The 24,847-nt window shown below is 40.1% G+C and overlaps 5 protein-coding genes across 8 annotated transcripts; 3 read left to right on the top strand and 2 right to left on the bottom strand.

Annotated features, from left to right (window-relative positions):
- Positions 1-1,904: 1,904 nt before the first annotated feature.
- Positions 1,905-6,317, bottom strand: LOC135637537 (probable dolichyl pyrophosphate Glc1Man9GlcNAc2 alpha-1,3-glucosyltransferase). The gene is made up of 4 exons (XM_065150105.1): positions 5,541-6,317; positions 3,305-3,511; positions 2,984-3,221; positions 1,905-2,644 (listed from the first exon to the last, which is right to left on the bottom strand). Exons 1-4 carry the CDS (start codon positions 6,258-6,260, stop codon positions 2,274-2,276), a joined length of 1,536 nt encoding a protein of 511 aa, XP_065006177.1. The 5' UTR covers positions 6,261-6,317; the 3' UTR covers positions 1,905-2,273.
- Positions 6,318-6,639: 322 nt separating this feature from the next.
- On the top strand, positions 6,640-10,079 carry LOC135637637 (ATP synthase subunit delta', mitochondrial-like). Its single transcript, XM_065150304.1, has 2 exons — positions 6,640-6,993; positions 9,612-10,079. The coding sequence occupies exons 1-2, from the start codon at positions 6,718-6,720 to the stop codon at positions 9,954-9,956; spliced, it is 621 nt and encodes a 206-aa protein (XP_065006376.1). The 5' UTR covers positions 6,640-6,717; the 3' UTR covers positions 9,957-10,079.
- A 1,735-nt stretch (positions 10,080-11,814) lies between these two features.
- LOC135639012 (FCS-Like Zinc finger 1-like) lies at positions 11,815-12,468 on the top strand. Its single transcript, XM_065152700.1, has 2 exons — positions 11,815-12,189; positions 12,271-12,468. Exons 1-2 carry the CDS (start codon positions 11,909-11,911, stop codon positions 12,392-12,394), a joined length of 405 nt encoding a protein of 134 aa, XP_065008772.1. The 5' UTR covers positions 11,815-11,908; the 3' UTR covers positions 12,395-12,468.
- A 913-nt stretch (positions 12,469-13,381) lies between these two features.
- On the top strand, positions 13,382-17,268 carry LOC103984458 (serine/threonine-protein kinase SAPK3). Of its 2 annotated transcripts, XM_065152699.1 has the most exons (10): positions 13,553-13,760; positions 14,304-14,378; positions 14,845-14,880; positions 15,144-15,245; positions 15,359-15,412; positions 15,493-15,585; positions 15,669-15,761; positions 16,455-16,559; positions 16,646-16,744; positions 16,816-17,268. In XM_065152699.1, the coding sequence occupies exons 1-10, from the start codon at positions 13,638-13,640 to the stop codon at positions 17,089-17,091; spliced, it is 1,056 nt and encodes a 351-aa protein (XP_065008771.1). In that variant the 5' UTR covers positions 13,553-13,637; the 3' UTR covers positions 17,092-17,268. The 2 variants fall into 2 exon arrangements, with proteins under 2 accessions (XP_009400221.2, XP_065008771.1); XM_009401946.3 differs by lacking the exon at positions 14,845-14,880 and having other exon boundaries at positions 13,382-13,760.
- A 481-nt stretch (positions 17,269-17,749) lies between these two features.
- LOC135637853 ((S)-ureidoglycine aminohydrolase-like) lies at positions 17,750-24,308 on the bottom strand. 3 transcript variants are annotated; one of them, XM_065150690.1, is made up of 14 exons: positions 24,119-24,308; positions 24,011-24,045; positions 23,713-23,835; positions 22,398-22,485; positions 22,234-22,310; positions 21,616-21,655; positions 20,649-20,715; positions 19,644-19,729; positions 19,316-19,397; positions 19,166-19,222; positions 18,585-18,623; positions 18,380-18,450; positions 18,155-18,208; positions 17,750-18,065 (listed from the first exon to the last, which is right to left on the bottom strand). In XM_065150690.1, exons 1-14 carry the CDS (start codon positions 24,223-24,225, stop codon positions 17,996-17,998), a joined length of 996 nt encoding a protein of 331 aa, XP_065006762.1. In that variant the 5' UTR covers positions 24,226-24,308; the 3' UTR covers positions 17,750-17,995. The 3 variants fall into 3 exon arrangements, with proteins under 3 accessions (XP_065006762.1, XP_065006763.1, XP_065006764.1); XM_065150691.1 differs by having other exon boundaries at positions 23,904-24,045; positions 24,119-24,209; XM_065150692.1 differs by lacking the exon at positions 24,119-24,308 and having other exon boundaries at positions 23,904-24,101.
- Positions 24,309-24,847: the final 539 nt, after the last annotated feature.

Genomic DNA, 24,847 nt, shown 5'->3' with positions numbered 1-24,847 from the left:
ACTTGTAGTAAATGTTCTCATTGCATCATGAAAAGGAAGGTTGAGGAAATTGCATGCCTTCCTACCGAAAGCAGTTATTGGATTTCCATTCATGTTTGGAATGATTAAAGCTTCAAACCAACACTCTACATTGGATTATGGTTGCCACCAGAGCAGAAGAAGAAAAAGTATTCCTGCAGAACATGCTTCTGTCACTTCAACTAATGCAGCTGGAGGAAGAAGGGGGTGATGTGATGGTGGAGAGGGAGTGGCAATTGTTTGCTACAATGTCAAATGATTAATGCATTAAATTTTCCTTCTCGTATCAGAAACCATCTCCGTGGAAGTTGACGATGACGAGAAGGAATGTGAGAAATATGTTGTTTAAGCAAATATGATCCAGCAGCAACATGTGACCATTTCTCATAAGAACTTACAACAGCTGGAGTTCATGAATCACAAGAGCACACCACAGACTCAATCATATTTGGTTCTTCCCATTCTCGGAGTCCATTCTTCCTTTGCACCATGGGAATGTTTCATTAATAGGTGTTATCTGACACTGCTCCAAGTGTGCACACACCATGAGAGCTGAGAAGGAAAACATGCACTTGCTTGGTCTGCAGACATGGCTGGTGTCACAAATGGATGCCATCATTAGTCCACAGTTCACAGAAGCAGCCTTTTCTTGTCTTTGGGATTGCGAGTGGGGTGCATGTCTGCCCTTTGATCTGCCTCTTTACTGCTCTAACAAGCTTCTTCCTCCGGATGGGACACAAGCTCTTCAGACATTGTCATCATGATCTGTTCACTAGTGGCTAACAACAAAATGTCAATGATGGCTTAATCAAATGATTGCTTTTGCTGTACTTGTGAAGCTTTTGCCGCAGAGCAAAAGAGCACTAGAATTGAGGGAGGGAGATAAAGCATGCTCTGGCTGGGGAAGAAGACGATAGTTTATTACCTGTTGGGGAATGGCTGTCTCAAGCTCCAGCCTTTCAGATTGTCTCGAGCTGGCACTGAGTCCAATGGAATGAAACAGTAGAATACTGGAGAATGAGTGGCTTAAACTTTGGTTCAGTCGTTAGAGGGAACATGAATGCTTTTGGCATGCCCAGGAAACAGTGGTGGATAACCATGGCTACCCCATGATTAGCAATCTCGAGGCTGTCCATGACTATTGATATCATTCCAATTCCCCATCTTCATAAGCAGGAAGAAGTCACATCAAATCTGCTCTCAATACTTTCACAAATTCACTGCGGTAGATAGCCCCATGCTCACCCAAAATCTTTTGGATTATGCTGAAATATGGAGCACCCAATAGTTTTCTCTCATTTCAAGCACCCAGTATTCGTAGTAACTATCTTAAGTCTTTGATCAATATCATTGCACCTTCTAAAAATCTAAATCAGTACATAATACATGATCTAGTATTCTTAGCACTAACAATCTTTTCTTGCTTAGAGAAGTGTCTAAGTAGAAGTTTCTTCTTCTTCTTTTTTGCTGCCTCTCTTGCAACTTTCTGGTTTATCTGAACTTTAATGAGATTGACTACAAATAGCTTCGGTACTTCCATTTTCCCTACTTGTAGGAAAGTCAAATTGTTACATTCACTGATGCAGTTGTTTCTAAAAAGAAAACAAATAAACCTAATTCCTCTCTCTATACCCTCATCTTTACACATATGTTACCCTTGCTATGACCTTCTAGAGGACTCTAGAACATCAGTTCCTCCATGATCATGTTCTTAATGAATGGGAATAGAGTAGGCATGTGATATAGGCTTCATCAAATCTGAATTGTATGAAGTGATGTTGATTCTGTGTCTCTGTTCATGTTTTTTCCTCTTCTATGCAACACTTGTATCCTGTGTGGATTAAGAGAAATTACAGTATACAGCACTGAGCAAGAAAGCAATGGACTAAGATAACTTCTCAAGCTAAACTTTAATAAGAGTTATTAAGACAACAGGAAAAGAATCAATCAGTAATGCTTATAGCAGAACTCCTGAAACAAATAACTGCTTGTAATGCATCAACATTGCTGTAGAAATGGCAGATAGCAGCTCATGAGGCATTAGCTGAAATCCCTTCCATACCCTAGAGGTTTCTTTCTGTCCACTTTGTATACAGATGACCTTTTTTGGTCCAAAAACATACAACTAGAAGGGGGTTTCTCTGAATAAATAAAAATTGTTGATGGCCATAATCCTCCAATAACTTCTAATCAAAATTCTCTGCCAACTGATATCAATGAAAACTTGTCTGTTTAGAAACAAAAAGATAAACATATCAGCTGCATTTGAGTATCTGCCTGAGCTGCCATACCCAAGAGTACATCATCCCAGCAGCGCAGTATATGGAAATCAACATAAGAGGCAGGAATGGAAGCCTACTGCCGAAAATATATGGGTGCAACAGCTGACCCCATAATTCCACACCCAACAATCCCAGAAGATATATTGTTCCAAATTTTCCAATAAATCCTTGTTTTCCATTTGAAGCAATTGAATTGTTGGTTTTAGTTCCTCCAGGAGCAACATCTACTCTGAAACATGAGGAAAAACCTATCCACATGAGAATGGAGTGTATGGCCAACAGCAGTACTTTTATTGGGTACTCCTGGGGGTCAAACAGCAGAGGAAACATGGAGTAACAGGATACTGCAAAAAATAAAAATGGTAACCACATATTAGTCGCATAAACAATGAACAGAACACTAACCATAGTATCATAGCTAAAAGAGCAGCACAACAATCTTCTCAGGTCTCAAATTCTAAGAAGAACATATATGTCAATGCATGAAATCTGCTGCAGAGAAGCACTATGAATACCAACAAGAAACAAGTTTCTGATGATGGAGTAATTCGAGTAATCACACACACATCAATGATACAGAGCTCTGTAATTACTTAAACAGGTTACGAATCCAAAAGACTTCACCAAGAGAACAGCTTCCTATCTGCATGAAATAAATGAAAACACTACTTTTGAGAGCATACCTATTGACAACAAGAAATAATGTCTTGCATCATCCAAATTATTCACTGAAATTAGAGCAAGTGGGATTGTAAAGTGAAGTGATGCTTTCTCATGAACATGCCAACCAAACATGAAGCCACAGGCAAAGGCATATGCCACCCATCTAGTTATGTGTTTTGGCTGGGGCTTTTGGAATGCCTTAATGAGACATGGAGACATAGCAAATATCACCAGCAAGAAGGTTATCAATGGTGTGACCTATCAATTCAGAAGTTTGAAGATGTCAGATCAGAACAGCTAGCCGAATACTCACTGCTGGAAGCAACAAAATGGGGCAGTACCTGCGGGAGCACAGCAAATTGGGAGAAATTTCCAACCAGTCCACCAGTAAAAGAAGCTTTTGGAGCTGGGATATCAAATCCCAGCTTCAAAAGCACAAAGGAAAGGACCTTGTCAAGAAGTATATAAAATACCCAAAAATTTGGAGCCCAGTATGCATGGCATAGGCCCCTGCCAAATGGAAATAAACGGCTAAGAACCTGTTGCATCTGCAGGAATACAAGTGTTAAAAATGGGATGAAAACTCAAATCACACACATCTTGCAAGAAGCAAATCTATCTTATAAGACAGCAGTATCAGAAATATTCAATAAAGGAATTAAGAATTGCACCATGTACAAGTCAATAATAAACAGATAATAAACCAAAAGGAATTACAAGAAGTTCAATTTGTATTTGGTACCCAAGGAGTAGCTCTGCTTAAATCAATCCCCATATTCTGACAATATACCAATAGTATTGTCACCCACCACTATATCCCAATTCAGCATTATAGAAGTCTTGGTACCTAGCCTCAAGAAAACAGTTATTTTCAATATCTAACAAATTAAAGTTGAAGACTTCATCATATATTCAACTGATGGATTCGGAAGATATTTATAAAAACTATTAGCTTTCTTAATAAATGACATCCAATATGTGCCAAGGGCACAAAATCAAGGACAAGTAGATCGGATAATTTAACACAATAGCGGGCTCCTATATAAAATGAATGGGATTATTACTACACGATTTACAGAGCCTGAGATTGATGGTGTAATAATTATGGATGATAGAAATATCACTTCATCCAAGCCTTGTTTATCCTGCACAAGAATCTTTGGGTCCAATCTAAGTAGGTGGATATGTTACACAATTATCACTATGTCCAATTCTTAACTATCATGTGCAAATATGAGCATTCATGTAAAAAATACCAACTGTATGTATTAGAATAGAGAAAACCAAAGTATTACAAGATTGTATCTAAAAACATGAATTCCTAACCGAGCGTCATAAGATGCTGCATCAGCATCATAAACTGAAATTACCAACAGTACCAAGTCCAAGGAAAATCGAAATATGCCTTATTATGAATATGAATTCTCAAGAGTATATCCAAGTTCTTACCCAAATTTCTCTCTTGATCACCTTGTGTATTTTATATTTGGACAAAAATTTTGGGAGTTTGGATAATTGAACTCAATCCAACAATGTTTCGCATTGAAGATATCCTAGGCATATTGGATGATCATTACAGCATCAAAATAAGTGTATATAATGCCAAAAAATATAGTTCTGCCAATTTGATTTGTTCGACATTGTCAATCCTTATCACATAATCCCTATTAAATCTCAATCCAGGTATGAACCTTCTGAATTATGGATGGCATAAATATATACAATGGAAGAAGTTGAAATATTTGTCTACACAGTGTAGGCACCTAGAGATTATAAGCAACGACATAGAAACAATTGATTGAACATTGTTTAATAGAATATCTCATTTGCAGTTGGAACAGCAATGTTTCCCCTGAGTAGTCAATAACCAATACATCCACCATGCTCATCCTTAGGAACTTAGTGAAAAGTTCCTTCAATGCATAGGATCATTATAATTACTTGAGCATTTAGCATATGCCTTGCATGTGTTGAACCAAAGATAGGGTCAACATAAGACTTGTGGAAGTGCACACATCATAGAGCTAAGATGTGTCAATTAAGTCCATGGAGTTGCACCTGCCATGTAGATCAACAGAAGCTATTCAAAATGGCTGTAGATTACTAGAAACTTAGGCCTTAATCCTTAGTGGGTTGTCTTGTGGTGTCTCTCTCCAGAGTGATCTCATCCGTGTCCTCCAAGTCGTGAACACAGCCAAGAATCTAAATCTGTACACTTTCCCTTCTATGCCAAGCATTGCAAGAAATAAGTGACCTTGTTCTTAGAAAAGAGCTCGGCATCATAAAAAACATGAATGTTCCCTAATCGATTCAATCAGAATAGAAACTGAAAAAGAAATTGCCAACTGGACTCAGAAAATGCCCTCTTGATCAGAAATTGTTAGACCTTTTTCACTAGTATTGTGACGGAAATAAAAGGTTTTCTACCGTGAAAAAAATTGGAATTTGCAAGCCAAAGACCCAATTTTGCAATCACATCTTGCAATTAAATGAAGATCAATTCGACTAAGATCTTTACTTTTTCACGTTCCAACCAAACATAAAATAGAAGTAACTCGATAAAGAATCAACGCTCACCTGCCCATAGTACAAGAATGGTCCGAATGCAGCGGCGAATACAGCTCCCACTGCCGCGCCCATGGTCAGAAACCTCCTCGATGCCTCCCACGAGCCCCCGCTGCAGTAATGCCTAAGTAGGTACACGAAGTACAGGGGTGCGGCGACCAAGAAGAGGTGCTTGGAGCAGATCAGGACGGCGAAGGCGAGTCCCCCGGCGAGATCCTTCCCCTCCTCCAGGAAGGAAAGGGAGAGGAGGAGGATGCCGAGGAGGTAGCCATTGTACTGGAAGTGGATGTGGTCGACGATGAGAAGCGCGGGGGACCAGAGGAGAAGGACGAGCACGAGGCGGCGGCTGGCCGGAGGGAGGCGACGGTGGGCGAGGCGGGCGGCGGCTAGGAGGAAGACGACGTCAGTGACGGCGACGGAGACGCGGAGATAGATGAGGACGGGGAGGGGGGCGGAGGAGGGGGAGGAGGGGGAGAGGCGGAGGAGGTCGGAGGGGTGACCGCCGAGGGCGGTGGCGGGGAGGGCGAGGATGCGTTGGAAATAGGCGAAGAGCGGGGGGTAGTCGAGGGGGCAGCAAGGGGCCGACGCGTCGGAGTACCAGCGGGCGAGGGGAAGAGCGGAGGTGAGGGCGCACCAGTGGCGGTGCACCTCGAAGTCGGTGCTGCGGTACGTCGGGATCAGTAGCGCCTTTACGCACGTCGCCACCGCCCAAAGCCACTCTGCCTCGCCCATCGCAGCCTCCGCACCGGTGGACCGCTGCTGCGGCTCCTCCTCTCTTTGAAGAGGAGACCTTTCAGGCCCAATAGCCCAATATGAACGTCTTGCTAATTGGACCAAATTGAAGCCCAAATGTGTATATATAAATATAGATTAGATTATGAAGAACTAAAAACTAGGAAAACATCGGACAGTTGTTTTGCAACAGCAAATATCGCCTCTCGGTTTGGGCTTTAAGTATGGACCCCGCACTAGTAAGCAGCTTCTACAGAGGGACCCACGAAACTAACCAACAGGAACGCGCTTTTTCCTGTCTGGTAAGATGGCTAAGAACAGCTGATTTGGACCCAAGAAGAAAGCCCCAATCTATAGGTAACGCTCTCTCTCTCTCTCTCTCTCTCTCTCTCGATCGTCTCCCCCGTTTCAACTGAGCGTGCGAGCGAGAGAGATCGAGTGGGCGCAGCGACCAACCATGTACCGCCAAGCCTCGCGCCTCCTGACACGCGCCCTCAGCGGAGGCGGTCATCGCAGCACTGCCTCCTTCCGCCCCTTCTCCACCGACCTCCCGGCAGCGCCGTCGGAGGATACGGCGTTCGTGGAGGCGTGGCGGAAGGTGGCCCCAAACATCGACCCGCCCAAGACGCCACTCGCCTTCATGAAGCCCCGTCCACCTACCCCCTCCTCCATCCCCTCCAAGCTCACCGTCAATTTCGTCATCCCCTACCAATCCGAGATCTCCAACAAGGAGGTTTGCTTGCTCACTTCACCTCCTAAGTCTCATCTAGATTCTTTGTTTTCCTTGATGTTTGGGTTTTTCTGCATCTTTGTTAATACATCTCATAAATTTAGTTTAGGATCTGAAATCTTTGAAGAATTTTAAGTTGTATTGATGAAATAAGATATATAATTATAATGTTATTGTCAATTCATTCCATCCTCTTCAGTCAATTGCTAGGAATTAGTTCTTGCAATCACCGAAATGGTGGATGAAAGTTTTGTGGTTGATTGTGTCCGGGAGCAACAGCTCGGATGCTGGGAGGTGCAATCTGAAATTTGAATCGGACATCTCATGCAGTTAGATTGTTGATATTTTAGTGATAAGGACTTGGTTAGGTTTCTGAGTGAGTTATGCCTTATAATAGTCGGTGATAGATTGAGGAAACCCTAGGATTCCTCATCTGACCAATGTTAGTGGAAGGTAAGGCTGGAGCATACCTAAATGGTAGAGGCAGGATTTAGATTCTTTAGCTAAAACTACATAATTAAATATGGCTGATCATTCAATTTTGTATATACAAAACCCTGGGCATCCTTCAAATGTTGGAAGACCACATCTTCTTAGTCTAATCACTTAATTATGAACTTAACAAAGTTGGAATTGTTAGAGAAAGAGAGAAGGATGGTTGTAATAGTACTGGAAAAATATGCCAAAGGAACGAAACTATTAAAAGCTTCTGAACTTGTTATCTCGTTGTGATGGAAGCCGCTAGTAGGTTTGGTCTAATTCATCATAATTTTTGGTGAAATATAGTGGATGTTTTACAACTTTGGAACAATTAATAAAGGAGATAAATAACTTTTTTTTAAAACTCATACCTGCTGCTTATGTCAACATGCAAATACACAAGGATAAGAGGATTATTGTGCGTGGTTGATGTGATAACAACATACCCCAATGAACTTATTATGTAACATTATAAGACAAGGACTGTTACTGCTTTAGTTGTCGCTTTTGAATATTCTTGCTTTATATTTTCAGTATTAATTGATTCATTGTGTTTGGCTTTCAATGCATTACCTTTTAAGGATGTGAGAGCCATAATGCTAGATATTCATAGCAAATTTTTTTAGACGAGAGCCTTCAAGAGTGAATACTTGCATTATGTGTAATGTGCAGTTACATTAGTGCTATTTGTTTATATTTACTTTCTTCTTTTATGTATTCCTTCCTTTTGGAATGTACATTTTATTGCTTCATGGAATCATCCCTCTGAAAATTTAAGTTTTGCTGTACCATGATTACCAGACTTCGAAGTTACAGAGGTATAATCTAAGTGTGATATTGGCATGCAAAGCCTGGTGCACAGACCAATGCATTGTGAGAGTGTATTATATATGTCTAGTGAATGTGAGGTCCTGATTTGAAGGTACTATCTCATGAGGAATTATGACCATAAAAGAGCTGATCCAAAAGCTGGAATGTCAAAGAAAATGGTAATCAATGTTAAATTCTTTGTGAGAGTAGGTTGTCTCTATTTAGCTTTATCTATGGCTCAACGACATAATTCCTGAAGAAAAGTTGAGAGCTTTGATGATATGCCCTTCCCAAGCTAATAGTTTAAAAAAAAATGGTGATTCTTGGTGCTTTATGAAAATTTTGATCGGACTGGCAGCAAGTGGAAGGGTCTCCACTGTGCCACAGAACATTCAGTTACAATCTTACTTGTAGTTACTTCCTATAAGAGCTGATTTGGAAGCCTAAATGTTGAATAAAATGATAAACGCTGTTAAACTCTTTGTTAGCAGAGGTATTATTCCTCTAACCTAAGCTATGGCTCAATGAGATGGTTTCTTCAAGAGATTTCATAAACTTTGATGATACATTTTCTACGAGCTATTTGATATGGAAAATCTTGAAGTCTTCATGCTCCATGAAAATTGGGTGCAGCTGGCAGTGAATAAAGGGTGTTTGCATCAAATGGAACATTCAGCACAAAATCTTAGGCTAGTCTATCAACCTTCGTTCAGTACAACCCTGTTCACATAGATGTTAATACTTGCAACCATCACAATGTATGACAGATTCGTGTGTAATTTCTCTCTTAGGTTTGTGATCTGCATGAGTCTTACCTATTAATCCATCAAAACTAGATGCATAATTTCCCTAGCCATTTAGCAAGCATGATCTGTTAATGCATTCTAAGCATTATCTGAAGAAGGATTCAATAGAGATGTCCTGTAAAAAAATAATTCAACCATGGTCATATTCTAAAATGTCTTCATGTGGAAAATAATCTGATTATTTGCGCATCATCATGCAAAGTGCACGCTGACTAGCATTGTTCTGGTAAAGTGTTGGCTATGTATCTCTGAGTGCACATTGACCCTGACCTCCTTCATGTACACTGTGGAGATGGAGATGGTCCGTGAGAAATTAGTTGTGACTGCTAGAAAGTTCAAGCAGACTTGTCATTGATCATATTTGGCCCTATAACCACTAATTTTTTAAAGAAATCATGCCATGATCATCAATATTTTTCTATTAGCTGATTTTTAAAATCCAACCATGGTGTCTATATGAAATACTAAGGCTGACAAATGGACTACTACTTCGATTTCTTTGTCCTCTAACTTATCTATTTTTAGGTTGATATGGTCATTGTACCAGCAACTACAGGGCAAATGGGTGTTTTGCCTGGACATGTTGCCACCATTGCCGAGCTCAAACCAGGGGTCCTTTCTGTACACGAAGGGAATGAAGTTACCAAGTACTTTGTTAGCAGTGGGTTTGCTTTCGTACATGCTAACTCAGTTACAGACATAGTTGCTGTTGAGGCTGTTCCTGTTGACCGCATCGATCCAAGTCTGGTCCAAAAGGGACTTGCTGACTTCACCCAGAAGCTAAACTCAGCTACCACGGACTTGGAAAAGGCTGAAGCACAGATTGGCGTCGATGTTCATAGTGCACTGAATGCTGCACTATCTGGTTGAATGATAGTGTTTATCGCTTGGCATACAATCCTCTTGAACCATCGTTGAACTCAGATAAATGGCCAACTCTCAATATGAGAGGAAAGAAGGGGAAAGTCAAATAAAATTTTGTTTCAGCTGAAAGCACTGTGGTAATTTGATTGTGATCTTGCTGTACAAATCTGGAATGTTTGGTATTATTTTATTTCCACGTAGATACGAAATTCTAGCAGATTTGTTGGCTCGAAAGGACTTTGGCTCAATCGAACTCACCTGTACTACATTCTCACCTGGACTACACCCTTGGCATGAGTAGTTTCAGGGAACATGATGAGCGTAGCGGCACAACATGGAACCTTTCAGCTGCTGCAGTGTCTTCCTCTCGTAATGAACCGAAGATTGAGTTGATTTCCACTGATACACGATGATTTGCCAATGAGGATTCCTGTGATTGCACTTATTTTCCTGCCATAATTACATATTAATTAGTGTGGAATCATTATGATGGAGCTTGTCCAAGATTGTACAGGCACATGAGTCAGATCAAGGGGGACGCATGGGCGACAGCAACGTGCGGTGGTGGCCACGCTATATGCTGCAAGCACATGGGCTATGTCAGCTGGTGAGGGTTCATCCACCCATCAATCATGGTTTTTAGCTAACCACTTCAATAATGTCATCAGAACATATAATATCTATCGATGCACAGATCGATCGAGTCTGATGAGCCGCAAAGAATGAGAAATTAAAGAAAATACAAGTATTATTTTATACATCAAATTAATATACATTGAGAGGACAAATAACACGATCACATTAATCACAAATTTCCTCAAAACATGCAATAAAAAAAAAATACAAAATGTAGGGTGGAAATAGTCATGCTTACTTTTCAAGTCAAACAGTTCACATCAATCCTATTCCCAACACACAAATCAAGCAAATACCAGGATAGAATGGAAACACTGTCTCAAGAGAGAGAGAGAGAGAGAGAGTGATGTGAAGGGTAATTGGATGCATGCAAAATGACAACAACTCCTGGAATCAATGTACCAAACCTCAATTACACAGTCAATTCAATTCCAGACATGGGAATTTGGTGATACCCTTGAAAGAAGAAGCCTTTGTGCTCTCTATGTGCTTCTAGAATCTTCGTCCTGGTTTTCTTAAAACAGCAGTCTGTCTGTACTTGTAACTTTGCACCTACTCAATCATAACAATTATTATGATCGTTGATCGCTTCGAGCACTACTATTATTATAAAGTAATAATATTATATGTAATAATATTATATATATATATATATATATATATTTCCATTATTCACCTCACCAATAATACCACGACGGACACCCACGCCGACGCATCATCAACCCGTCTCTTCCCACTACGTTGGAGAAGGGAGAGTGCAGATCGTTTCCCGGACAGCTCGCGATTCCCGATGCAGGTGAATCGACCGATTCCCGGGGGCTCCACGTCGGCAGACGTGACCCGGAAAACAGGAGGGTAGACCACGGCGGAAGACGACAAGCGGAAGCGTGGAGGGAAGCGGTGACGTCGTGGCTGACGATGGTTGGGTGGAGAGGCCGAGGAAACGAACGATCCCTGCGGCGGCTTTGTAGTCTGTTTGATTAAGTACGAAAACGCCACCACGTCAGGTTAACTCCACGTGACACTATCCTACTAATCCACTCTGACCGGCATTGATTGCAGTGGCAGTTGCGTGATTGATGGAATCAAGAGGGGGCAATCTTGAGTCTTCATTTCCTCTTCCCATGGTAAATGGCAACTTAGAGAATCTAACCAAACCCAAACCGGGATACGGAAACAGGCGATGGCGACGCCTCCTTTTCCGCCCCGCTCCGCCGATGGATTCCCACGGATTCCAATGGCCAGCCGCAGTTTCCACGCTACCTTTATAGCCCGCCCCTCCCCCCGTCTTCCTCATCTTTCTCACACGGCTCGAGCTCCCCATGGATTCCTCTGCCATCTCTTCTTCCTATGGAACCTTGGCCGCCTCCGACCTCGGGGCTGGCTTCTCCGGCTGCGCCTCCTACGTCGCTTACCCCACGCGCTCTTGCCACAGAGGCACCCTGATGGGGGGACCCCTGTCGCCGCCCGGGCCGAGAAGGTTGTTCAGCTACGGCTTCGACGAGGACGAGGTCGACGGCGAGTGCGAGCCTCGCCACTTCTTGGACTCCTGCTCGCTCTGCAGGAAGCCGCTTTCCCGCAACCGCGACATCTTCATGTACAGGTTCGATCTCCCGCCCGCTTCTCGAGCCGCCTCGGCGAGCGAGCGTGTGGCTGAATTGGTGCTGGTGTTGGTTGTTTGCAGAGGGGACACACCGTTCTGTAGCGAGGAGTGCCGGCAAGAGCGGATCGAGATCGACGAGGCCAAGGAGAAGAGATGGAATCTCTCCGCGAAGGCCTCCGGTGCGAGGAGGCAAGTGGCTGGGTGATCACCACGCTGTTGGATCAGAGGCTATGGGCTTCTCCCTACAAAGAGGAGATCCCACGAGAGGAAGAGACGAGGGGAAGGGAAAGAGATCTATACATGATGAGGAAGCTCTCGCGATTGTATAGGATGAGACCTGCGGTATTACACGAAGTCCACTGTAAATTTTTCCTGCCTCCAAAGGAGGTCTTCTTCTTCTTGTTGCTGCTTCTGCTGTTCTCTGATGCTTTGACCTTTAAAAGAAGGCAAAGTAAAGTGAGGCTTCGACCAGTAGATGTTCTGCTGTTCTTCTTCTGTAGATATTATGTTCTTGTACCTTTTTTGTTAGAGTTGATGACCACGAAATTGATTGTGTTAGTAAAGCAGCATTGCAAGACGTGCCCTACTATTTGCAGACATGTCTCCTGCCCGGATAGAATGAAGGTGATAACCTGACTTCATTTACAGACATGTCTTAAGCCTGTCTTGGCCACCATCCCACATAGCATAAGGGGAAACAATTCAATCTCTGGATCGTTCCATTCCAAAAACATTGACGTTTTTGCTATCTCTAGATTGCTAGGGGCCATTCTTCTTGCTGCTAATCATGAACCATGGATGAGCCAACAGAGTTCTTGGACTCGAGTTCCTCTGGAATGAATTCTTGTAGATACTTTGCGGCGGTTTCACATCAAAGTTGCTGATTCCGCCATTCCCAAGCTTTGATTTCCTTGTCTTTTGACAGCTGAAACTGTGCCAAATGTCTGGCTGCATCCCTGGGATGCAAATTGGACAAGGAGGCAGGGAATCTACAGAGGAGATGCAATAAGCTTCTCGCAAGATCGACTTTCGGGTAGGCAGGGAAGAAAGATTGAATCCTTCGTGCTTCTTGATCTCGCCCTGCGTGTAAATTCGAGGTCTTGCACGAGATCCACAGGAACAGCAGGCGGAGAGGTCACTCGAGGTCAATCCATTGCCGTGCTCTGTAGTTTGCTGAGGCGCACAAATGGCTTCTCTGAAAGCGACCTTGCATTTTAAAGGATGGCGACCGGAGCCCATCCCCACGCCCCCACCTCGCCTTCCCGCAACGCGTGTCCTTGTTGCGGTGTCGCCCTCGCCGAATGCACTCCGCCATCGAAACGTGTCCTCGAAGAAAGCGACCGGGGTGGGGGTGAGGATGATCTATTGACTCTGGTGGTGGATTCCTTCGAAGCAATCCGAACGCTGCCCCTGTTTCGTTCGGCGTGGGGTCGGTGTTGGGCGGGCGGATGGAGGAGAGGTACGAGCTGCTGAAGGAGCTGGGAGCCGGGAACTTTGGGGTGGCGAGGCTGGTGAAGGACAAGAAGACGGGCGAGCTCGTTGCAGTCAAGTACATCGAAAGGGGGAAGAAGGTGGTGCCCTAAGAATTCTGTGGGGGAAAAAAATCGAATCTTTATGGTTGAATCGGGTTCTTGGTTTGTCGGTCTTGATGGCCGTCTTCTTCATCTCGTTCATCTGCTTCATTTAAGCTTGGGATTCGAGGTGGAGGTCGATCGTTTGAGTTCAGTTGCAGAAAAGCTCTCCCTTGTTCTTACTTCTCTGGAGATTGTTGTGGTGGGAGTTTCACGAAAGGGTTTTGATCTCGATTTCGTGGTTTTGAGTAGAATTGGCCTATTTGGATCGATCTTTTTCTTCTTGGCAACTGTGTTTTGCTTCTCTCTCAGATCATCTGTCCGTAGGTTGAATTGATTGGATGAGGGTTGCTGTTGTTTAATGTCTATTACCATATGCTCGACTTTCCAAAAGTTTGCATTGCTCAGTTCTTGTTTTGATTGTAATATACAACAATTTCAGCTCTTTTGTTATTTTCATGAGAAATTATGTTTTTGTTGTCCTTATGGTGAGAAATTTATTGTTCATATTGCTCTTGATGCTGAACTTTGTTTGTTCTTTAGATCGATGAGCATGTGCTGAGAGAAATAATTAACCACAAGTCCTTGAGGCATCCTAATATCGTCCGGTTCAAGGAGGTAAGAACTCGAACTCACTTTGTAATTAGTAGATTTCCTGTTCAGTAGAATTGCCTAGCAGGTGTTGATGTGCCGGAAATGATGACTGGTCTAATGGCTCATTCATTATATTTCGATCGAATCTGCAATAAATTCTAGACTGTTTGAAGTGTAGATCGCTCATTTTTATCCTACGAACTACATGGATTGAAATTTAGGCTCTTCTAATTCATCTTCTTGTGCAATTGCTCTTGCACTCTGTCATTTCAAATTGTTGTCGACGGTGCCTTTAAATTGTCATCTTACTGTTATTTGATCACCAATTGCTGCTTATAAATGTAAAAAGCATCGTGCATGCTAGCATAACTATGTGAGAAGGATGATATTTCTCGGATCATATCATTAATAGATAGTTTTGGTTAATTCATCGGTCATCCATAATGTCTGCTTCAATATTTTTGACAACATGCTTTGTACGGTTTTTCAGCTAATCCAAAATGTCTGTCTGAGAGATATCCTCCAGGTGAAAATTAAGCTGCATCCTTACCCTCTCACTCGAGATATTTCTCTACTTCTCTATCGTTTTTATTATAGAGAATGCCTTCTTAGTACTTTTTATTGATTTTGTTTCACTTTCTGCGCGAAACAGCATTACTCATTTGATCCAAATGAAGAAATCCATAACTTCGATTTATGAGATCTGCTTAAAAGAACTACTTCATTGTACAGAGACAACTACATGCAAATAAGATCATTGTTTCACTTCTGACAAATGAATACTTGCAGGTAGTGCTGACACCAACACATCTAGCCATAGTCATGGAATACGCCGCTGGTGGTGAACTCTTTGAGAGGATATGCAGTGCCGGTCGGTTTAGTGAAGATGAGGTTGTTTAAAGTCTTTAGTTTCACATTGCTGCAAGCTCATGCACAGCCGATGTTTTTTTTCATCTTTTTGGGTTTTTGTATGATTTATTTGCTATTTATTTCATCTTAAACAGGCAAGGTATTTCTTTCAGCAGCTGATATCGGGAGTCAGTTATTGTCATTCTATGGTACATTACTACAAGCCTGGATCTGAATTATTTGAGAGAATAAAAGAAAATTATTTCAAGTATTATTTCCTTCTATGTAGGAAATCTGTCACCGTGATCTTAAACTCGAGAATACACTCTTGGACGGAAGTCCAACACCGCGTGTTAAAATATGTGACTTTGGGTACTCAAAGGTACAATTACATTTTGGTCTATGAATTTGGTGTCAATTACAGTGCTTACATTTATCGATATGTTTGTCCTTGTTGGCTTGCAGTCTGCTTTGTTGCATTCACAACCCAAGTCAACAGTGGGTACTCCAGCCTACATCGCACCGGAAGTACTATCAAGAAAAGAATACGATGGCAAGGTAACTCTCCTAAGTTTTGTTGTATATAGTCTTTTGGCACTTAATCTGTATGTAGTTAAGCAAAATCTTAGATAATCAAAACAACAATTTAGTCCCATCACATCTTAATCATGTTACTAGCATCCGTCGATTTGTGTGTTATGAATAATGGTTTCAATTTTCACCATCATGACCCATGCTAGTTACACATCAACACAATATGATACGGCCAAAAATTCGTGGCGTGGGCCATATAGTCCATGCTGGCAGGCATAATAAACCAGTATAATGTATAGTATCATACGATCAACACGCGTTGGACCTCCATGCCGATACCATGTCAGCTGGGCAAGGCATGACCTTGTCTGCATCGGTCAGCATGTTACAGCATTTCTTGTAGAGTGTAGATTGGTAATGAAGAAACTGTTGGATTGCCAACATGTTTGCCGATATACATGATGTTTTCTTCTCTAATTGTTGATATACTTCTGCTAAAGTCTCTTTCAGCTTGTGTCACAATATCTTGCAAGCAGTCATCCTTCGGTTATGTTTTATGCTCGGAATTGCTTCGATCTACCTACCAATGATGATTGTGTCACTTGTGATTATGAATTGCAAAATGCCTAAACATCCTTTTTCTAGTGTTCGAGTCTTAGAGAGTTTTAGTGGTTAATTATATTTCACATTAAATGATGTGATATTCCTCGAATCCAGATTGCAGATGTTTGGTCTTGTGGTGTCACATTGTACGTGATGTTGGTTGGCTCATACCCATTTGAGGATCCTGAAGATCCCAGAAACTTCCGGAAGACTATAAGTGTAAGTTTTCTTGAGAATTTACCTTTTTCTCTTTCTTGAGTTGCCTTCCCAGGAGTCCTTTAGGATTAACAATGCATGTGGAACAGAGAATACTAAATGTTCAGTACTCCGTCCCCGATTATATTCGTATATCTTCAGAGTGCCGGCAACTTCTATCACAAATTTTCGTCGCCAACCCATTGAAGGTGTGACATTCTTCATGTTCCATAGCATCCAATTAGCACTGCAGCAGTACTAAGCCTTCATCTTCTTGTAGAGGATTACAATTCCGGAGATAAAACAGTATCCTTGGTTTCTAAAGAACCTTCCCAAAGAAATCATAAATGGTGAGAAGACAAACTTCGAAGGCAACAATGATCAGCCCTCCCAGAGCGTCGAAGACATCATGCGCATCATTGAAGAGGCAAAGAAGCCGGCAGAACACCCCAAAGTGGCCAACAATCTAGTTTCGGAGTTGGTGGAAGTTGATGAAGTCGATCCCGACGATGAGATCGAAGTCGAAAGCAGTGGGGATTTCCTAGAATCCATTTGACTTGTGAGTCTTGCAAGCATTGTGACTGAGTTGCACAGATTTGTACGTGTTTGTGGATTGTGTCTATTATTCTTGGAGTGAGTCTGAATCTGTTATGCTGTGTTGTTGTTGTTGTCGATTTAAAGATGTTCACCTTAAAAGCATGATAATGACAGCCAATAATGTGATGTTGTTTGCTGAGGGTATTCAAACTGGTTCGACTTACAAAACTGGATTTTCGATTCGATCTAAGTAAGATATCTGTCCAAACCAATTTGGACTTACCTAATCGAACTAGTTTAAAATTGATTAATTCAGTTTTATTAATCAATTTATAATTTTAAATAATTAAAAAAATATATATCTTTCAAATGAACTGCTTTGATTTAGCCAATCGATTCAAATAAGTTAAATCAAATCAAAATCTTAGTCAAATTAGATCGACACGATAAGATTTATCAAATTAAATTTATATTATTTGTAAAATTATGATATTAAAATCGGATCAAATTGAACCTTATGAATGGTTTCATTGATCAGTTTAAATCGATTAAAGGCTTTAGTAAACTTGATCATGCTGATATATCTTAAAATTGGTTTGATTCGATCCGAACTGATTAACCAAACCCAAGAGTGACAAATATCACGAGTGATAAGTATCCAAAAGTTTCCATAGGCATGCCACTGCTGAACTTCCAATTCATTTAAAAATGGAGTGTCATCTCATCCATGGGAATAGAAAAGCAAAAAGCACAAAAGTCTCCTCTAAACTTGTGGAATGACAAGCAAAAAGCACAAAGTGCTTTCAAACAATGTTCCATTTCCTTAATTTGCACAACAGGGTTCAGATCATAGTTTGCTGTTACAAACACAGGAATTTGGTTCAAAAACTGGGCTATTCAGCATTTGCATGTATCAATTAGTTCTACAGCGGATTCCTGTTGACATCCTTGTAGAGCAGGTATCTTGATGGGGTCTTTCCGAGTGCTGCATACCTGAAGATACAGAGAGGACAGGAGTTTGTGAAGCTGATAAAAACTAGACCTTGTTTGAAAGCATCGTTCATCATTCATTCGAAGCTTACCACTGAGGTACAAACGGTGCCATCCAAATGACGTCGCCTGCTTGAACCGGGTACCTGTTTTAAAAGAGCATATGATAGAACATGAGAAGAATCTATCTTCATGCATCAAAAGCAGCACAAGACAAACAAGAATAGCCATCTTTAGATGAGAGCACTCATTTATGTATATGTATAATGCATCAAATCTAAATAAAAGAACCCTGGCTTTCCTATTTATAGCCTTACCAGCTGTCACCCAGGCGATATATTCCTTGTCCCTCTAGTAGTAGCAAACCGTGCTGATTGTAGTGAACTTCCTATTACGACAAGCAAAGCAAAATCACTCAAGTTGTAGCCCATGTCAAAGTAAATGACCAGAAAACTCCTTTCTGAATACACTTGCCCCTGAAGTCTTAGTTGCAGACATAGCTAGAAAGGAAGTTACACAAACCTTGACATTAAGATATTCTCCAGGTTGGAAATCCATAATCTGCAATTAGAAGACATAGAAGGCTCAGGACAAAGACATAGATTTGCCATTATGAGCAACCTTTGACTGATCCTATAGATATGAGGACAGGAACACAAACTCAAATACTGAACTTTGAAGAATTACTATTCTGTCAAATGCCAGCATGTATAATCTTGACAATTATGACTGCCAAATGGCAAATGAAGAATGCACAGCATTCAATGAGCCCCTGTAGTGACCAAAAAATTCATAAAATTTATCTCTGTATGTAGTTTTTATAATAATGACATCAGAACAATTTTACATTTCCAATATCATCAGAAGAGAAGGCAGCAAGAAATATGATAAAAAAGAATTCAAATGTTATTTAAAATGGTTCACAAAACTCAGTAAGTATCATTATAATCCCAATTTTTTTAAACCTTATGATCAAACAATTCTGAATCAACAATTGACTATCTGTAAGATATATTAAAGCGAAAAAAAGACAGCATTTATACTTTCAGGTAGGATAGTCAATAGTGTAAGAATAGATACAGCTACTGTTTGTAGTAACTTACGTGAATATTGAAATCATAAGGGGCAGAAGTTGGCAGCAGTTTCCTTAGTTCAAACACCTAGTCATAAACAGGTAAAGAGAAAATCTAAGACAAATTAAAATACAAAAATTATAAGTCTATGTGGCAGATGTCATAAATTTCAAATTTTACCTCCCCTGGAGTTTCAAGAAGTGGTTGCTTCTCAGTTGAACCAATAATTTGTTCAGGACAATGGTTTTCTAGGCTAATATACCTAGAAGAGACAAGTTGGCGCAAATAAGATGACTGATGAGTGGAAGCTACAAATATACTGACGAGTGAAAGCTACAGAGTATATCATGTTTGTGTATGACTAAACTAAAGAAGATGAGAATCAAGTAAAGAATATTTCACATTAATGTATATGATTAAATTAAAGAAGACGAGAACTGAATACTCATCAAATATGATACAGGAACATTATGAAAAAAAAAAAGCATATGAAATTCAGATAAACAACCTACGCTCGAAAATAAGAATTGTAGCTGTTGTGTCACACTTTAACAGATGTTCTACATTCGGAGGCAGATAGGCATATGAATCGACCTACATTCAAGCAAGATCTTCAGGTTATAATAGGGCAGAAAAGATATACTTAACCCATTTCACAACAAAATTCAAAATGAAGACAGCATAATAAATACAATGTATTTAGAAATATAACTTCCCTGCTACAACATGCTTACAACATGATTGCAACTTAATGGTGCTCAATGCTTCATTCATTGTTGGGTCTAAAAGGATAAATATTAGCAGCCTTGACCCACAAGTGGAAGGTTTGTTTTTATTATCCACCCTTTTATGATTTGGCAAAAATATTTAGACTTATAAAAATAGACCAAGAGGCATCTACCAAGTTGGGAACAGAACCAACATAAGTAGGTTTGACAGGGTATATAATTGCTTTTACCAACTAAGGCTCATGCCTAAATTAGTGTTCGATTGCTCACATGTTTATGATTGAGATTTGGTATCAACATTCTAAAAGAAAAGGAAGATATAATGACACAAACAAATTAATTAAAAAATTTCTCATGAGATTCATAATTAACTGACTCCATGTAGAATTTAATGAAGGAACAAGACACCTCCTTGAACCTAATGTTATCATAGGAAAAAAATTGTAGATGATCGCCTTGCTTGTTGTCTACAGAAGCAACAGGGTCACACCTAGACTCACACCTAGGAGTAATTTTGCATGCACACTCATGAGATTCATTAGTCTTAAGCTGTGTAAATTTGCACAAGAATCCCTGATCAGATGCACAATATGTAGCAAAAAGCTAGCCCAAAAAATATATTTAAGTAGCAAAAAAATCAAGACAAGTATCTCTACTGTCTCGAAGGTATTTGTGCATGTGCTGGATAATCAATCAGGTTTCCAGAACCATCAACATAAAAAACTAACAGTAACTATCTATTAATGAGCCAGAATAACAAATAAAAATTAAATAGAATCTCTTACAGGCAACTTATGATCAATTATCGAACCATTTGAAAATGTGACACCACCATCAACCACAAAGACAAACCTGGATGAATCATCAGAAAAGTAAATAAATAGTAAATACAAAATTTTCAATGGTATTGAAGATTACTTCTAAGTTAAACAGAACAAAAAAACCTAAAGAAGTATAAAAATGAGACGCTGAAGGATGCTAATGCTTAATCATAAGTTTGAAAATCCCAATTACCTCCAAGCACATCAAAGAACCCCTGCTGAGAAAGAAGTTCAAAATTTTAGATTAGTTTGTAATTTGGAAGCTCAAACCCCACCTTGTAATTTAACTTCACTTACAATTCTTTGTACTTTGGCAACCGAATTTTCTCTAAATTTATTTTGTTATAAACCGTACCCACATCCCGTGAATACACCTAGAATTATATTGTTAACAATTCCTTCTTACACTGTATATTATTTATCCTGTGTACTAAGCTACTAACATATACCTTGAGATCAAAGACCATTCTGTACCCAGACAATTCTTGGAAACTAATTTCTCAGTACAACTCTCAGAAACTATGTGCTAAAGCCAAGAATGAAAAAAAAAGGTAGCACTAAACTGATGTCAAGTCTATGCGTGACCGAGTAAACAAAGTCAAACTCCAAGATATCTTAGAAGTGTTTAACGATTACAAAACAGTAATCTGGGCACTAGGATTCAAGTCTTGACTTAAAACCTCTACTTGCGTAGATAAAGTTATGTAAATTGACTCAGCACTCAAGTCCTCAAGAGTTTTTTCTTTTCTATCACTTCTATGTCTTTATGTCAGCAATATCTATCACATCTATTAGCATTTTGAAAATACTGATGCTAATTATATAAAAAATAGTATGAAGCAGACATTATATTGTACTAATGCTAGCAATTAATTATAGGCTGTTGTAATTAGGTCTTCAACAAAAGCAAGCATCAACCAGTAAATGGAACCTTTCAACATCTTTTGGGGGTAGTCCTGATCTGGAATTTTCTGCATTGAATAACAGCGACAATCAGAGATTGATATGATCCATCAACCAAAAATAGCAAGTACAACAGCATCAAGAAAATGAAGAATATGCCAACGCACAGCTAATAACAAGCAGACGAAACATTACCACATGACCAAGCATCAGTAATCCTTGGTTTACTTTACCAATTTCATCTTTATTTTCACACCATTTTCACAAACTAAAAGGTAGAAGATTAAATCTTTCCTCGTAATTATATTTTGCATATGTTGGTTTATCATGACAAAGAAAAGACATAGGTTACTGCAATGAGCTTAAAACCACCTTTTTACCTAATAATGCCCTGTCACATTAACTTCTCAAATTAGAAACTACCACAGTAGACAGTATGATTTATTTTCCTTTTTTTCCAGACAGTATGATTTTTTAAGTTTCCATTTAGACTAACAAGAAATGCATAGCAAGAAGTTTAAGATTTCAAAACTCCACGGTATGTTCAAGCACCATGCAGCACAAAAAAGACAAATATGACAATGAGATATCGATGTAATAATTTCTCAAAAAAGCTAGACGAGATGCCAGATATTTGGATTGGTACCTTGCATCTTTGCCAAATACATAGAAAAATGTGCCCCCATTGCTGGAGTGATCAAGTATGCCCCCAATGTGTTAACCCTACAAAATGAGTTACAAAGTTATAGGAGAGAATTTCAATATAATTTTTATCAGCCAAAAAGTTCACAGAGAAGCAAAGTAATGTACCAATCTGGCAGAGGGCTGAATACATGGCTTTCTGGTGTTATAAGAGCATGGTCCCATCTGTAAACACTTCGTGTAAAGCCAGGTAAATCTGGAAATTAGTAAATAAAAGACCGATAAAAGTTGGGACTTCGTATCCATCAGTTTAAAGAATTATAACGAGACTTTCCATAAGTTGTCCCAATTCACAAAAGCTATTTGGGACCCTTTTTATTACTTGTAGTACTATAGCATAATGCTACCTTTGTCAAAAGGGCCTTATCGCATCATAGTAAGGTTGCGATATAAGTGATCAGTATTAAAGTTTCACAAATAAACTCCTCGGTTGTAAGGATAAAGATGCATATGTTAACACTCCACAGAGTCTTAGACCCAAACCCACACTAGTGAAATCTTGTCAATTCTGTCACTTCTTTTATCTTTCTTGCAGCAGCTTATTATGAAAGATTTATGCCATTATAACTATTCCAAATACCTGAAGAAATTTATAGTCAGGTCAGCAGTTCACCACTGACTTCTACGCCTAGATGACAAGTCTACAATAAAATGCTAGTCGGACATACAGCTGACCATGTAAAAGCAAGCGTCTTGGCATCTTACACAACGTCTATATGTTTATTTGTTCTTAGTATCATGTAACTTAGCTCTTAGAAGCTATAACTTCAGATCTATTAGCATCTCTATTCCCATTTTCAGCACGAAATCCAATATGAATCTAGACTGTAGATGATCATTGCTCGTTATATGCATTATCTTATAATAGAATAGGACAGATACGCAGAAGTAGCAAACTATTCATGCAAAGTGATTCCAAATGTTCAAGGATTCAATTGGACACAAGGAATCTAGTAAATGGATATCCATGCCGTGCAACATCATATAAAGGAAAAAGCAGGATGGAACATATCCTAGTCACAGAGCATAGCCCATGCATGCTACAGTAAGGTGTGTCCTTCACAAGAAGTGAGCCAAATATTTTCAATAATTGGTACTATTAACCATCGTCACAGAACTCATCAAGAAGCCCTGACCTACATTCACCCAACCTTTTCATCCACCATTAAAAAAAAAATCTACCTTGAAATACCAAGAATTTTTTTAAATAAATCATCAGTTTCTAGCAAGAAGAGCCAAAAAATCAATGAAGCAATTGTGAATCAAGAATCTAACTTATCAAGAAGCCCTAAACCTATGAAACAATGGTGAATCAAAGGAAATAGTACTCCACCTCGGAACAGCAAGAACAATCGTCTTTCTTTTCCATCAGAATCGACGATATCTATCAAAAACAACGATCTTCCTTAATTTTAGGTAATACCTTGGAGGTTGGCCGGAGAGAGGGTGGGGTTTGTGACTTTCCAGTACAGAGGCTTCGATCTCGACTCGGCGACGACGGAAGGAGGGACGGAGCAGAAGCCTTCCTGTCCTACCGCCCCGAGCACTGCGACGCCAAAAAGCAAACGATTAGTTGCTGAGGGACATGGTAGCGAGCGTCACATGACGTAGTACCCCATGGAAGCAAAACGAGGAGGAGGAGGAGAGTGTGAGGGGCGTGAAACGAGATCGAGAGAGAGTTATGCATGATTTGAAGAAGGATTTGCTGCCGACTCCAATACCAGCAAAATGGGTGAGATTTGAGCGGATGACAAGACTACACGCGCAAGATCAAGCTGCAGTATTAGTGTATGCTAAAATGCCGATGAGAAAATTTACAATAATACTACTCTATCTTGATGGTGGAATCTTCGTCGGCTGTCGTGCGCTCTGCCTCAGCCGTCCCGACTGCTGTTGGGTAGTGGAACGCTTTTATTGGATTCGAACCAGAATCCATATCAGAATCCGACGGGCAAATCTTTCCAAAATGAGAATCCACGCCCAACACTTTGATTCAGAATCGGATTAGATTCCGGTCGGTACAGATCCGCACGTTGTGGAAGGCGATCCAGTAGAGGATTCACATCCGAGATCCAATACAGTGAGACTCTATTTGTCGTTGGTTATTCTTAAGGCTACTCCAACGGAAAACATTCGAAAGATAATTCTAAAAGCAAAATAGCATACTTGGATGAAATTGCAATGTAGATGATCATCCTCTTTTGCTATGAATCTATTTCCCATTTGCAGACTCGCTATATATACTTCCTCTGTATGCTAATTGAATAGATATCGGTGATACAATATCCAAAAAAAAGATCCATCCCACTATCACATCGCCTATGATAAAATGGAGTGTCGATATATTACAATTTATTTGAACCCAAATCCAACAAGCTAATCTATATTTGAATAAACCTAAATTTTAAGGTGCAAGGTAGAATGAACACAACTTTGGTCACAAAACAGTTCTTCTGGTCCATAAAGAAAAAACTATATTACTTAAACAAAGTATGACAAATCAAATCATGCCTATTGGAGTACTGAATAAATATAATTTTGATTCCTACATAACTCAG

The sequence above is a fragment of the Musa acuminata genome, chromosome BXJ3-5, assembly GCF_036884655.1.
Source record: "Musa acuminata AAA Group cultivar baxijiao chromosome BXJ3-5, Cavendish_Baxijiao_AAA, whole genome shotgun sequence".
Classification (NCBI taxonomy): domain Eukaryota; kingdom Viridiplantae; phylum Streptophyta; class Magnoliopsida; order Zingiberales; family Musaceae; genus Musa; species Musa acuminata.
Note: the sequence above shows the minus strand (reverse complement) of the source record. Positions and strands in the feature narration are given on the sequence as shown.